General features: G+C 38.9%; 1 protein-coding gene across 6 annotated transcripts in view; it reads left to right on the top strand.

Moving 5' to 3' along the window:
• The window catches only part of USP37 (ubiquitin specific peptidase 37), an 80,390-nt gene that overhangs the window by 46,585 nt on the left and 21,221 nt on the right, over positions 1-12,584 (top strand). For all 6 annotated transcript variants that reach the window (XR_007517962.1, XM_049888159.1, XM_049888160.1 and 3 more), the window contains 4 exons: positions 661-825; positions 2,274-2,339; positions 5,070-5,214; positions 7,823-8,078. Coding sequence is in view for 5 of the 6 variants with exons in the window: in XM_049888159.1 (XP_049744116.1) it covers positions 661-825; positions 2,274-2,339; positions 5,070-5,214; positions 7,823-8,078 (632 nt within the window). In the remaining variant the exon portion in view is untranslated. The remainder of the gene's footprint in view (positions 1-660; positions 826-2,273; positions 2,340-5,069; positions 5,215-7,822; positions 8,079-12,584) is intronic.

The raw sequence follows: 12,584 nt of genomic DNA, 5'->3' as shown, positions 1-12,584 counted from the left end.
AAAATCAACATTTTTGAAAATTTTTAGCATTCTTGTCTGACATGTTTTTTTTCCCCAAGTAACTTTAGAAGTATTTTACCCAAACCCAATACCTGTTGTTTACACCTTCTCCTCACTTATCTACTCTCTCGTTATCTGACATTTATAACAATAGTAAAAAATCTACTATCCGACTATTTTGCACAGTAAGGACATATGTCTGGTAGTAACGAATGCTGAGGTAGGTGTGAGGGGAGAATGATGCTGGCTGGGATGGTTAATGTTATGTGTCAACTTGGCTGGGCACGATTTTCATTGGTTTGGCAGTTATGTAATAATGTAATTTGGCGGTTATGTACTGATGTAGTCTTCCTCCATTTTGTGATCTGATGTAGTCTCCACCATTTTCATATAACACCAGTTTTGCATAACAACCTGGTGTTTGGAACTTAACCGTGTCGGTAAACGAGGAGAGGGCGTATTTGTATTTACATGCCTAGTACATAACACAATGCCTGACACCTGATAGGTGTTCAGTAAACGTTGTTTGAAGATCTCTTAATTTGGCCAAATATAGTTTTTAAATCAAAAGTTGTCTAATATGGTTAGAGTGATCTCTCTTGTCCTATATGAGAGCTGACCGCTGTTGAATTAGTTACATCATCTTCTCGTGTTTTTCAGGGTCCTCATTCTTCATTTGAAACGATATAGCTTTAATGTGGCTCTCTCACTTAACAACAAGATTGGACAGCAAGTCATCATTCCAAGATACCTGACCCTGTCATCTCACTGCACTGAAACTACAAAACCACCCCTTAACCTTGGTTGGAGTGCACATATGACAGTGTAAGTCCTTTGAGATAATTACCTTCCCTTTTGAGGTAGAAAGGCTTTAGTATCCAATCCAATAATGAACCAGATAATACGACTCCCAGGTAAAATCAGGCCAGGAAGGAGATTTCAATTTTGCTTTATTTGGGATTTCAGTGTTAAATTACTTTACTATGCATTAATTGAAAAAAAAGGCCTAAACCAAGTTGTTCTCAGTATGGTGGTTGCCTTTTATAATGAGGTACTTTAGGGAGTGCTCCTCTCTTTTAGAAGACGATTTGACACACCATGGGAGTATAAAACACGCATGATTGTAAGACTCACCTGGATGCTATAAATACTGATTCTTGTGTTCTTTCCCTGGCAGTCTATTTCAGTAGATTTGAGGTAGAGTTTAGGAATAGTTATTTTTAACAAATGGCTCTGCTGACTTAACGACATGCAATTTTAAGAAACACTGTACTAAATATGTATTAAATGCTGGGGCCTCCAGAATAGATTTTACCTTCATAAGTGTATTATCACCAATGTGAAGAATTTCAGCGGCTCCTAGAAGATTTTCCAGAAGAGAAGAAGTTAAGAAGTGAAAGAGATTTTGTCCAAATACCTAGTTTTACTGAGGTTAAGTGATCTTCCTATGGTCATATGGCTAGTAACTGGCAGAGCCAGGTCTTGTGGCTAAAGTGGAATAATAGACATTTCAGAAAGTGAATGAACATTTTGCCAAAATGAATTGATACAATTTTGTAAAATGTACTGCCCCTGGGATTTATGATTGAAATATAGACTCCATCATGTAAGTTGTACTAAAGGCTTCAGGGTCTACGGATAAAGGCATGTGTCAAGTGAGTCCAAGTATTTCTGGTTTTTCTCTTAAGGCCTTTCTTTGGAATGGATATTTTCACTCGATGTAAACTGCCCTCTGCTGGTAGAGATATTATTACTTTTTCTGGCATTAGTACTATACGAAGCCATCAGTGTTAAGTCTATCTGGATTTAAATCCTGACTCTACCAGTTAATAGCTACAAGACCTTGGACAAATTCTTTGACCTGTATGTGGGGAAAATAATAGGATGACTGTGAGCATTAAATGAGGTAATACATGTAGAGTTCTTAGAAAAGTACCTGATACCCAGGAAGTCCTCAATAAATGAGAGCTATTATATTGTTTAAAAGTTAATAACTGAGACCAGGTAATTTTTCCCAAATCATTCTTTTCATATGCATAACATTTGACTTTGTTTCCAATGCTTTTTAATTAGTTTATTGGATCCGGGAGAGCCTAGAAATGGTATTTTCTTTTCTCTTTATGCCTCTACTACTAGTAATTTAAAAAGTATTAAAATGGCTTGTTTTTTAAGAGGATATATTAGGGGTTATAGTATAAAGTAATTCAGTTTATAAGTTAAATATATTTTTCTTAATAATTGTATACTTTATATATTTTTTAATTTTCTGATAGTTCTAGACCATTGAAAGCCTCTCAAATGGTGAATTCCTGCATCACCAGCCCTTCTACACCTTCAAAGTGAGTTATGTTTCTTGTGTATCCAAAATCTGTATTTTTAAGGATTTGGCTTATCCTAATCTCTTTTTTTTTAATCTCCAAGATTGTTTCCCCTCCTCTTCCCTTTCTCTTTTTTGCATGATAACTTCTCTGTATTACCCATACTTTGGAATTTCCGTGAATCTGGCTTAGTCTATAGCCTAGGCTATGACAAGTTTTTAACAGTGAAACAAGTTCAAATGATCTTCTCAAAATTCTGTTGTAAAACTTCTTACAGTTTATCATTCATTAATATCTAATATTTCCATCCTGGAACTCTGAAAATTGACTGATGACAGATTTTAGAGATTAAGGGGTAAAGTAACCCCAACTGATACTAAGCATCCTTCTTCAAAGATAGGCATGTAGATCCCAAAACATCTTTTCACCTGTTGCTGGCCAGTCTGAGGCTTCTTGACTTAGACTCTGAATTGGAGGTATTCTGAAAGGTGACAGGAAAATAAACACACACTGGAATGTAGCTATTCTGTAAGTGTTTTATATTTCTTGTTTAAGACCAGGTTTGTTCAAGGAGGGAAACAAATGCTTTTTTTAAATATACCTCCTCTAAGATTTCACTAGAACCACAGTTCCTGATTAAACAGCTCTAAATGACTTATTTGTCATTTGTCTTTAAAATTAGTTTTTCTAAATATCGATGTCCCAAAGTACTTTTAGAGAAGAGACACTTTTGTTGTTTAAGGGCTTTTGGGGGGGATTTATATAACCATAAAATGACATTTGGGAACTGCTATTTTCTTTTCCTCCTGTTAATTATTTTTCAGTGCAATTAAAACCAGATGACTAACATGACTAGAAATCTGAAATGGTACCGATATGAATACTCTTGCCCGTTCTCAAGATACAAATGAGCAATACCACTTGGCTGCTTAGAGAGTGAGCAAGTGATGCATTTACAGGATGAATATTTTTCATTGCTACAGGCAAGCTGCCTTCTGTGAATATAGTAATTATTAATGGAATGCACTCTTTATGTACCAAATCACTATAGCTGCAAGAAAGAGATGGTTTCATTGGGCATCATTGTACCTTGGCATGGTCATCTGTTCTCAGGGTCTACTGGTGTAAGAATTTGAGAGTTGGTCAATAAAGGATGATTAGGCCCTAGAAGACCTGTCATGCCGATCAAACTTAAAAGAGGCTGAGTTACGAACCAGAATACCATTGGTTCTTCTACATTGTCCTTTGTCACATTTGACCCTGGTACAATAGTAGCCAGGTGTCACCCTCCTTCAGCAAAATATTTACCTGGGTAAACAAATTAATATGTTAAGGTTTGCTTGGTGAGCATGAAATCAGAAAAAAAAAAGGAATTAAGATGGCTAATTGGCTTTTTCTAAGTTATACTAAAAACCCTTTTGAACACATAATGGGAGGCTCTTCAAGTGTCCAGGCTGGAGTGCAGTGATATCCTGGCTGCTCTCAGCTGCAAACTATGGTTGGGCTTAATCGCTGACTGCTTGCCTCTTTTCTTTGATCTACATTGCTATGCAATCCTCCTGATTTCCATTGCAGCCTCTTATTTCTTGATGCCATCATTCTATATGTTTATTTACAGTTTTCACATTTAGATTAATTACATTTTTCTAATTTCCGTTTTACATTGATTTTATTAGTATAGCATATGAATTTATGTTACCCTTCATCAAAGAAAGTTCTTGCTCTTTTTGACCTTTACCACTTTTTCCTTTGGTTTATTTTCAGCTCACTTTCAAGAAAACACAGTAACACCTTACTTATCTGGTATCATTGAAGAATGATATTTGGTGTTCCACATAAATGGATTTTCATAAAACTGAAGCTTGCCTTTTAAGGATTACATCTTTAAAAAATTATAACCACTTTAGATAAAAAAATTTCTAAGATATATTACATCATTCCTTATATTCTTAAATGAAATACACTGGAGATAAATATATCTTAATGGCTTAGAATTTAGCATTATGAATATAAGCTACTACACTGTTTCAGTATAATGCCTTCAGGGGCTCTTAATTCTTACAAGGCAGTTTACCGTTACATTAGATGACTGTATACTTCTTTTTTGCCCTTTTTTGTGGTTATTCTCTCATTTCTTAGCTCTCATTTGTTGATGAACTTGCTACATTATTTTATGCATTATTTCCTGGGGGAAAAAAGAATATCTAAAAAGTGCATGGGCTTTGGGACTGCTGCCTTCCTCAGAAGCCTTTTTTCTTATTTTGGAATCCCTGTGTTCTGGAAGGCAGAAGTTGCCAGAAGTCCGACCTACAGATAAATAGATAAGTGGAATGTTACTGTTATTTTACAAGTGCATGGATCATAATTTAAAAGATTGAGAAATTAGTCCTTATGCACTTTGTTGTCAGAAACACTTACTCATTGCTATGTCTGCATGAATTCAGTAGAGTATTTGCCTTATAAAGACAATAGCAAACTTCATTGGGTGTGATCATTAAAAGAAAAAAGGCACAAAGTGATTGGTTTACTGATGATATATAGTAGCATAAGAATTGTCCAATTTCCAAAGCATGGCTCTTTTGGAGTGGGGCAAAGGTAATGCTTAGATATACTCCCTTTGATATATCTTTTTCCCCTGTTAAATCATTTTCCATTATGGAAAATGTTTTAGTATTTATACATCAAAGGATTAACAAGAACAAATGTTTATTTATCAGACTTATATAGGTTTTTTTTACCCTTAAATTACAGGAAATTTACCTTCAAATCCAAGAGCTCCTCCCTGGCTTTATGCCTTGATTCAGACAGTGAAGATGAACTAAAACGCTCTGTGGCCCTCAGCCAGAGACTTTGTGAAGTGTCAGGCGGCGAGCAGCAGCAGGAAGACCTGGAAAAAGTAAGCAGTTTCTCATCAAAATGTCTGACAAAGATTTATGTAACTCTTAAATATCACAACAAATGCCCTTCTTGACCATCATCAGCAAATTTAAGAAGTACAAAAGGTAGATCATAAATTTAATGAATCTATTCACTAGGTTTAAAGCCTTTCTTGAGGTACAAAAAAGTATGTTTGCAGAGGGACCTAGATTTTTTTTTTTTTAACTTTTATTGAGCTTCAAGTGAACGTTTACAAATCAAGTCAGACTGTCACATATAAGTTTATATACACCTTACTCCATACTCCCACTTGCTCTCCCCCTAATGAGTCAGCCCTTCCAGTCTCTCCTTTCGTGACAATTTTGCCAGCTTCCAACTCTCTCTATCCTCCCATCCCCCCTCCAGACAGGAGATACCAACACAGTCTCAAGTGTCCACCTGATACAAATAGCTCACTCTTCATCAGCGTCTCTCTCTCTCCTACCCACTGTCCAGTCCCTTCCAAGTCTGATGAGTTGTCTTCGGGAATGGTTCCTGTCCTGGGCCAACAGAAGGTTTGGGGACCATGACCGCCAGGATTCCTCTAGTCTCAGTCAGACCATTAAGTCTGGTCTTTTTATGAGAATTTGGGGTCTGCATCCCACTGATCTCCTGCTCCCTCAGGGGTTCTCTGTTGTGCTCCCTGTCAGGGCAGTCATCGGTTGTGGCCGGGCACCAACTAGTTCTTCTGGTCTCAGGATGATGTGAGTCACTGGTTCATGTGGCCCTTTCTGTCTCTTGGGCTCATAGTTATCGTGTGACCTTGGTGTTCTTCATTCTCCTTTGTTCCAGGTGGGTTGAGACCAATTGATGCATCTTAGATAGCCGCTTGTTAGCATTTAAGACACCAGACGCCACATTTCAAAGTGGGATGCAGAATGTTTTCAAAATAGAATTATTTTGCCAGTTGACTTAGAAGTCCCATTAAACCACGGTCCCCAAACCCCCACCCTTACTCCACTGACCTTTGAAGCATTCAGTTTATCCCAGAAACTTCTTTGCTTTTGGGACCTAGATTTTTAAGAGACGGGAGTTGTTCCAGACAAATTACTTTCTTTTATTAACTCTCGGAGCTTCTGTTCCATGTTGGACTTGAAATACTTACTTACTTTATTTTGGTGCTAATTGTTTATGGGGAGGAACCATAGGAAACATTTTACATCAGCAGACCAACCAAGTAATCTAATGTTTTGAATTATAGACATGAAGGCATAGCTACATCATCTCCTTTATTGACACTTAGTGATAGTTAACACTTTGAAGATCTAGGCTTTTCTAGGAGTTTGCATCACCTCATGTGGCTATGCTTTATTTTAAGCCTCCTTTTGGTAAGCTACCAGTTATTTTAGTCGTTCTTTTCTGCTCTGACTTGTTTCCCGTCTTACTTTAAAGCTAGAAGCAGTTTGTGGTTGCCAATGAGAAATATGTTCTTTCTTTTTTTTCTTATTGTGCTTTAAGTGAAAGTTTACAAATCAAGTCAGTCTCTCATACAAAAATTTATATACACGTTGCTACGTACTAGTTGCTCTTGCTCTAATGAGACAGCACACTCCCTTTCTCCACCCTGTATTCCCTGTGTCCATCCAGCCAGATTCTGTCCCCCACTGCCTTCTCATCTCCCCTCCAGACAGGAGCTCCCCAAATAGTCTCATGTGTCTACTTGAGCCAAGAAGCTCACTCCTCACTAGTATCATTTTATGTTTTATAATCTAGTCCAATCCCTGTCTGAAGAGTTGGCTTTGGGAATGGTTCCAGTCTTGGGCTAGCGGAAGGTCTGGGGACCATGACCTCCGGGGGTCCTTCTAGCCTCGGTCAGACCATTAAGTCTGGTCTTTTTATGAGAGTTTGAGGTCTGCACCCACTGTTCTCCTGCTTGTATCAGTGACTGTGCTGTGTTTCCTGTCAGGGCAGTCATCGGTTGTAGCCGGGCACCATCTAGTTCTGGTCTCAGGCTGATGTAGTCTCTGGTTTGTGTGGCCCTTTCTGTCTCTTGGGCTCGTAATTACCTTGTGTTTTTGGCGTTCCTTTGCTCTCAGTGGGTTGAGACCAGAGAAATATGCTCACTTTGAGTGAGAAATGAGAGAAAGAAATTCTCTCAGAAATGGGAGAAAGCTATTGAGAAAATAACTTGTAAATGTTTACATTATCTCAATGTAGTTTTTATTTTTCTCATTAATTTTTTGTAAATGAATAAGATCTGTTAACATTTAAAATGGAATACAGTGTGTAATGACAGAATATTTGCAGTATAATCCATGTATATTTGGAAGAAAATACACCAAAAATACAGTGGTTACCACTGAGTGATGGGCTTTGAGGTGATCTGATTATCTTTTATGCATTCTCCAAATTTTCTACAAAGAGCATACGTAACATTTATTGTAATCAAGAAAAATGAACATGTATCCTTACGTAGTGATTATTAAAAAAAAAAAAAAAAGGTTTACCAGTGATTGTTAAATCGATTATCAAATAACCCAAAACATCAAAGAAAGGAAACTTTTTAGAAATGAACAACCACTTTAAACTCTAAGATTGCTGTTTTCGTAGCCATTCTGGTTTCCTCTAAAAGTAACTGTCTTCTTCAGGATTCAAAATTATGCAGACTAGAGCCTGATAAGTCCGAATTGGAAAACTCAGGATTTGATGGAATGAGTGAAGAAGAGCTTGTGGCAGCTGTCTTAGAGATAAGTAAGAGGGAAACGTCACCATCTCTGAGTCATGAAGATGATGATAAACCAACCAGCAGCCCAGATACTGGATTTGCAGAGGATGATATTCAAGAAATGCCTGAAAACCCAGAACCTGTGGAAACCGAGAAGCCCAAAGCAGTCACAGAACCAGGTAGGTTTAAAGAAGATAAACATCTGGTAAACAAAGTATAATTGTGGTTCTAAGCCCTGGTGGCACAGTGGTTAAGCTCTCGGCTGCTAACAGGTTGGCAAATCAAACCTACCAGCCACTCCGTGGGAGAAAGATGTGGCAGTCTACATCCACAAAGATTTACAGCCTTGGAAACCCTATGGGGCAGTTCCAGTCTGCCCTATAGGGTCACTGTGAGTCAGAGTCGTCTCAATGGCAGTGAATTTGGTTTTGAATTTGGTTAAGCCTTATAGTGATACATGGCATCTAAATCACGGGAGGTGACATGGACCTACATAACAGAAATAGGTAAGATAGCTGCCATCGCATCAACACCAACTCCTGGTGACCTTATGTGCAACACAAGATGTTGCTCAGTCCTGTGTCATCCTCATGATCGCAAGGATGTTCAGTCCAGTGTTGCAGCTACTGTGCCAGTTAACCAAAAGGTTGGCAGTTCTAATTCACCAGCCGCTCTTCGGAAACCCTGTGGGGTGGTTCCACGCCGTCCTATAGGGTCACTGTGAGTCGGAATCGATTCGACAGCAGTGATTTTCTTTTTGTTTTTTTGGTACTGCCTCTAGGAGCCCTAGTGGCACAGTGGTTAAGCTTACGGCTGCTAACCAAAAGGTTGGCAATTCAAACCCACCAGCCACTCTGAGAGAGAAAGATGTGGCAGTCTGCTTCCATAGAGTTTTACAGCCTTGGAAACCCTGTGGGGCAGCTCTACTCTGTCCTGTAGGGTCACTATGAGTCGGAATCAACTTGATGGCAATGGGCTTTGGGTCTGGTTCCACCTCTGAAATCTTGATTTCAGATATTCTTCTCTAACCCTTCTCTCCAGCTCATTTAGTGTCATATTTTTAGTCCAACAATTGATCTCATCAAGACCTCCAGTGTATTGATTGCTCTTTTTTTGCTATTCATCACCTCCCTCTTGTCATCACTTCCTTCCTTACCCAGCCTACATGCTTCCTTTCTCTTCCTCTGTCACAGTCACCTGACAAAGCCCCAACTCAAAACTCAGCTAGGTACTTATCCCTTGCCTGCATCTAAGCAGCTGAAGATTATTGGAGAAAATCACAAAAACTATGGTGCCTGGACTTACCTTAGATTTTTTACTACAATCTTAAGTGGGCACTAGACACTACTTGTCAGTACTTCCTTAGTAAATTTCTTTTCTCATCTCTAGGATCTCTTCGTCAAATTTCCAGTTTTCCTTCTACACACACTCTAGGCTCATGTCTTAACTGTATACTTTTCAAAGAAAATAGGTACAATCCAGTGAAAACTCTGCCTTCACATTTGTTACCATGGAGGAAGTATCCCTGTTCTTATTTAAGGCCAGTCCCTCCATATCTGGAATCTCATCCTGTTGTGCTTCCTCAAGACCTTCCCTCTTGAAATTATACTCTTTCTATTCTGCATCAAGTCGTCCCTGTCTTCTAAAATTCCCGTTGTGCCTTTCTTTAACCCATCTTTAAAAAGTCTCTTGTGATCTCATTTTCCCTTCCAGCTACTGCCCCCTTTTTTGCTCCCCTTCATAGCAGAATTTCTTGAAAGAGTTGTATTAACCTTTCTCTCTACTTTCTTGCCTTCTCCTGTTCTCTCTTTAGACCTGTCCAAGTGGGCCTTCATCCCCACCACTCTACTAAAATGATCTTCAGCAGGTGTACATTAGCAATATTTCACACAGTTCACCCCCTCTTCCTCAGCATTTAAAACTTTCTAAACTTCCTTTTCTGAGCTTCCATGACACCACACATGTTGGGGGTTTTCCTCCTGGTAAACCAACCACTGCTTTCAGTTATTTTGTTTTGTTCTTTGTTTCCCTCGTCAGAACTCTGTAGTTGCTGGAGCATTCCCAGGACACTATCCTCAGCTGTCTTCTCCTCTGCTTGAACTTTCTCCCTATGTGATCTCGCATAGTATCACAGCCTCACATACTGATAAAATATCAAATTCATATCTCTAGCTTGGATTTCTCCCCTGAGCTTTAAGCTTATACAGGCATGCCTCATTTAGTGCTTCACAGATACTTTGTTTTTTACAAATTGAAGGTTTGTGGTAGCCCTGTGTCAAGGAAGTCTGTTGGCACCATTTTTCCAACAGCATGTGCTCACTTCGTGTCTCTGTCACATTTTGGTAATTCTCCCAATATTTCAAACTTTTTCATTATTACTATATCTGTTATGGTTCCTGTCATCAGTGATCTTTGATGTTATTATTATAGTTGTTTTGGGACCCCACGAACCCATGTAAGACAAGAAACTGTTGTATGTGTTCTGACTGCTCCACCAACTGGCCATTCCCCATCTCTGTGTCTCCTTGAGTCTCTCTGTTACTGAGACATGACAATATTGAAATTAGGCCAATTAATAACCCTGCAGTGGCCTCTAAATGTTCAGGTGAAAGGAAGAGTCTCACATCTCTCACTTTAAATCAAAACCTAGAAATGATTAAGCTTATTGGGGAAGGCACGTCAAAAACCAAGATAGACCAGAAAGCTTGACCTCTTGACCAAATGGTAAGCCACGTTTTGAATCCAAAGGAAAAGTTTTTGAAGGAAGTTAAAAATGCTACTCCACTGAACACACAAATGATAAGAAAGTAAAACAGCCTTATTGCTGATCTGGAGAAGGTTTTAGTGGTCTGGATAGAAGAGCAAACCAGCCACAAGTCAAAGCCTAATCCAGAGCAAGGCCCTAATTCTCTTCAATTCTGTGAAGACTGATAGAGGTAAGGAAGCTACAGATGGAAGTTTGAAGCTAGCAGAGGTTGGTTCATGAGGTTTAAGGAAAGACACCGTCTCCATATCATAAAAGTGCAAGATGAAACAGCAAGTGCTGATGTAGAAGCTGCACCAAGCTAACTGATGAAGGTGGCTCCACTAAACAACAGATTTTCAACAAAGATGAAACAGCCTTATATTGGAAGAAGATGCCGTCTAGGTCTTTCATAGCTAGAAAGGAGAAGTCAATACTGGCTTCAAAGCTTCGAAGGACAGGCTGACACACTTGTTAGGGGCTAATGCAGCTGGTGACTTTGAGTTGAATCCAGTGCTCATTTAATTCTGAAAATCCTAGGGCCCTTAAGAATTATGCTAAATCTACTCTGCCTGTGCGCTGTAAATGGAGTAACAAAGCCTGGGTGACAGCACATCTGTTTGCAAAGTGATTTATTGAGCATTTTAAGCCCACTATTGAGACCTACTGCTCAGAAAAAAAGATTTGTTTCAAAATGTTAACTGCTCATTGACAGTATACCTGGTCGCCCAAGAGCTCTGATTGAAATGTACAGGGAAATTAGATTAATGTTGTTTTCGTGCCTGCCAACACAACATCCATTCTGCAGCCCATGGATCGAGTAGTTTCAACTTTCAGATCTTATTACTTAGGAAATACATTTCATAAACCTATAGCTGCCATAGACTGATTTCTCTGATGGGCAACATAAATTGAAAACTTTCTGGAAAGCGTTCACCATTCTAGATGCAATTAAGAACATTCTGAATCATGGGAGGAGGTCAAAATACCACCATTAACAGGAGTTTGGAAGAAGTTGATTCCAACCCTCGTGCATGACTTTGAGGGGTTCAAGACTTGAGTGGAGGAAGTAGCTGCAGATGTGGTGGAAATAGCAAGAGAACTAGAATTAGAAGTGGAGCCTGAAGATGTGACCGAATTGCTGCGATCTCATGATAAAGCTTTAATGGATGAGGGGTTCTTCTTATGGATAAGCAAAGAAAGTGGTTTCCTGAGATGGGATCTACTCCTGTGACGATGCCATGAACATCGTTGAAACAACAGAGGATTTTAGAATATTACATAAACTTAGTTGATAAAGCACCGGAAGGGTCTGAGAGGGTTGACTCCAATTTTGAAAGAAATCCTGCTGTTGGTAAAATGCTATCAAACAGTATCACATGCTACGGAGAAATCTTTCGTGAAAGGAATAATAATTTATGTGGCAAGTTTCATTGTTGTCTTATTTTAAGAAATTGCCACAGCCACCCCAGCCTTCAGCAACCACCACCCTGATGAGTCAACAGCCATCAACATCGAGGCAAGACCCTCTGCCAGCAAAAAGATAACTACCAGCTGAAGGCTCAGATGATGGTTAGCATTTTGTATGAACATGTTTTTTAGACATAATGCTATTGTACACTTAATAGACTACAGTATGGTGTAAATATAACTTTTACATACACTTGGAAACCAAAAAATTTGTGACTCACTTTATTGCAATATTCGTCTTATCGCAGTGGTCTGGAACCAAACCCACAATATCCCTGAGGTATGCCTGTACCTCAGAACCGTGTACATAGAAATCTGTACTTGAAATCTCCATTTGGCTGTCTAATTTTTATTTTCCCAAATATATTTTCCCAATATCAGTAATGATACCATCATTCATCCAGTTGCTCAGACCAAAAAATGTATCTCCCGTAATCCTTTTTTTTAACACCACACCTTGCCTTTGGGCCAT

This window comes from Elephas maximus, chromosome 6, assembly GCF_024166365.1.
Source record: "Elephas maximus indicus isolate mEleMax1 chromosome 6, mEleMax1 primary haplotype, whole genome shotgun sequence".
Taxonomy (NCBI): Eukaryota; Metazoa; Chordata; class Mammalia; order Proboscidea; family Elephantidae; genus Elephas; species Elephas maximus.
The sequence above is the reverse complement of the archived record's forward strand: the minus strand, read 5'-3'. Positions and strand labels throughout refer to the sequence as shown.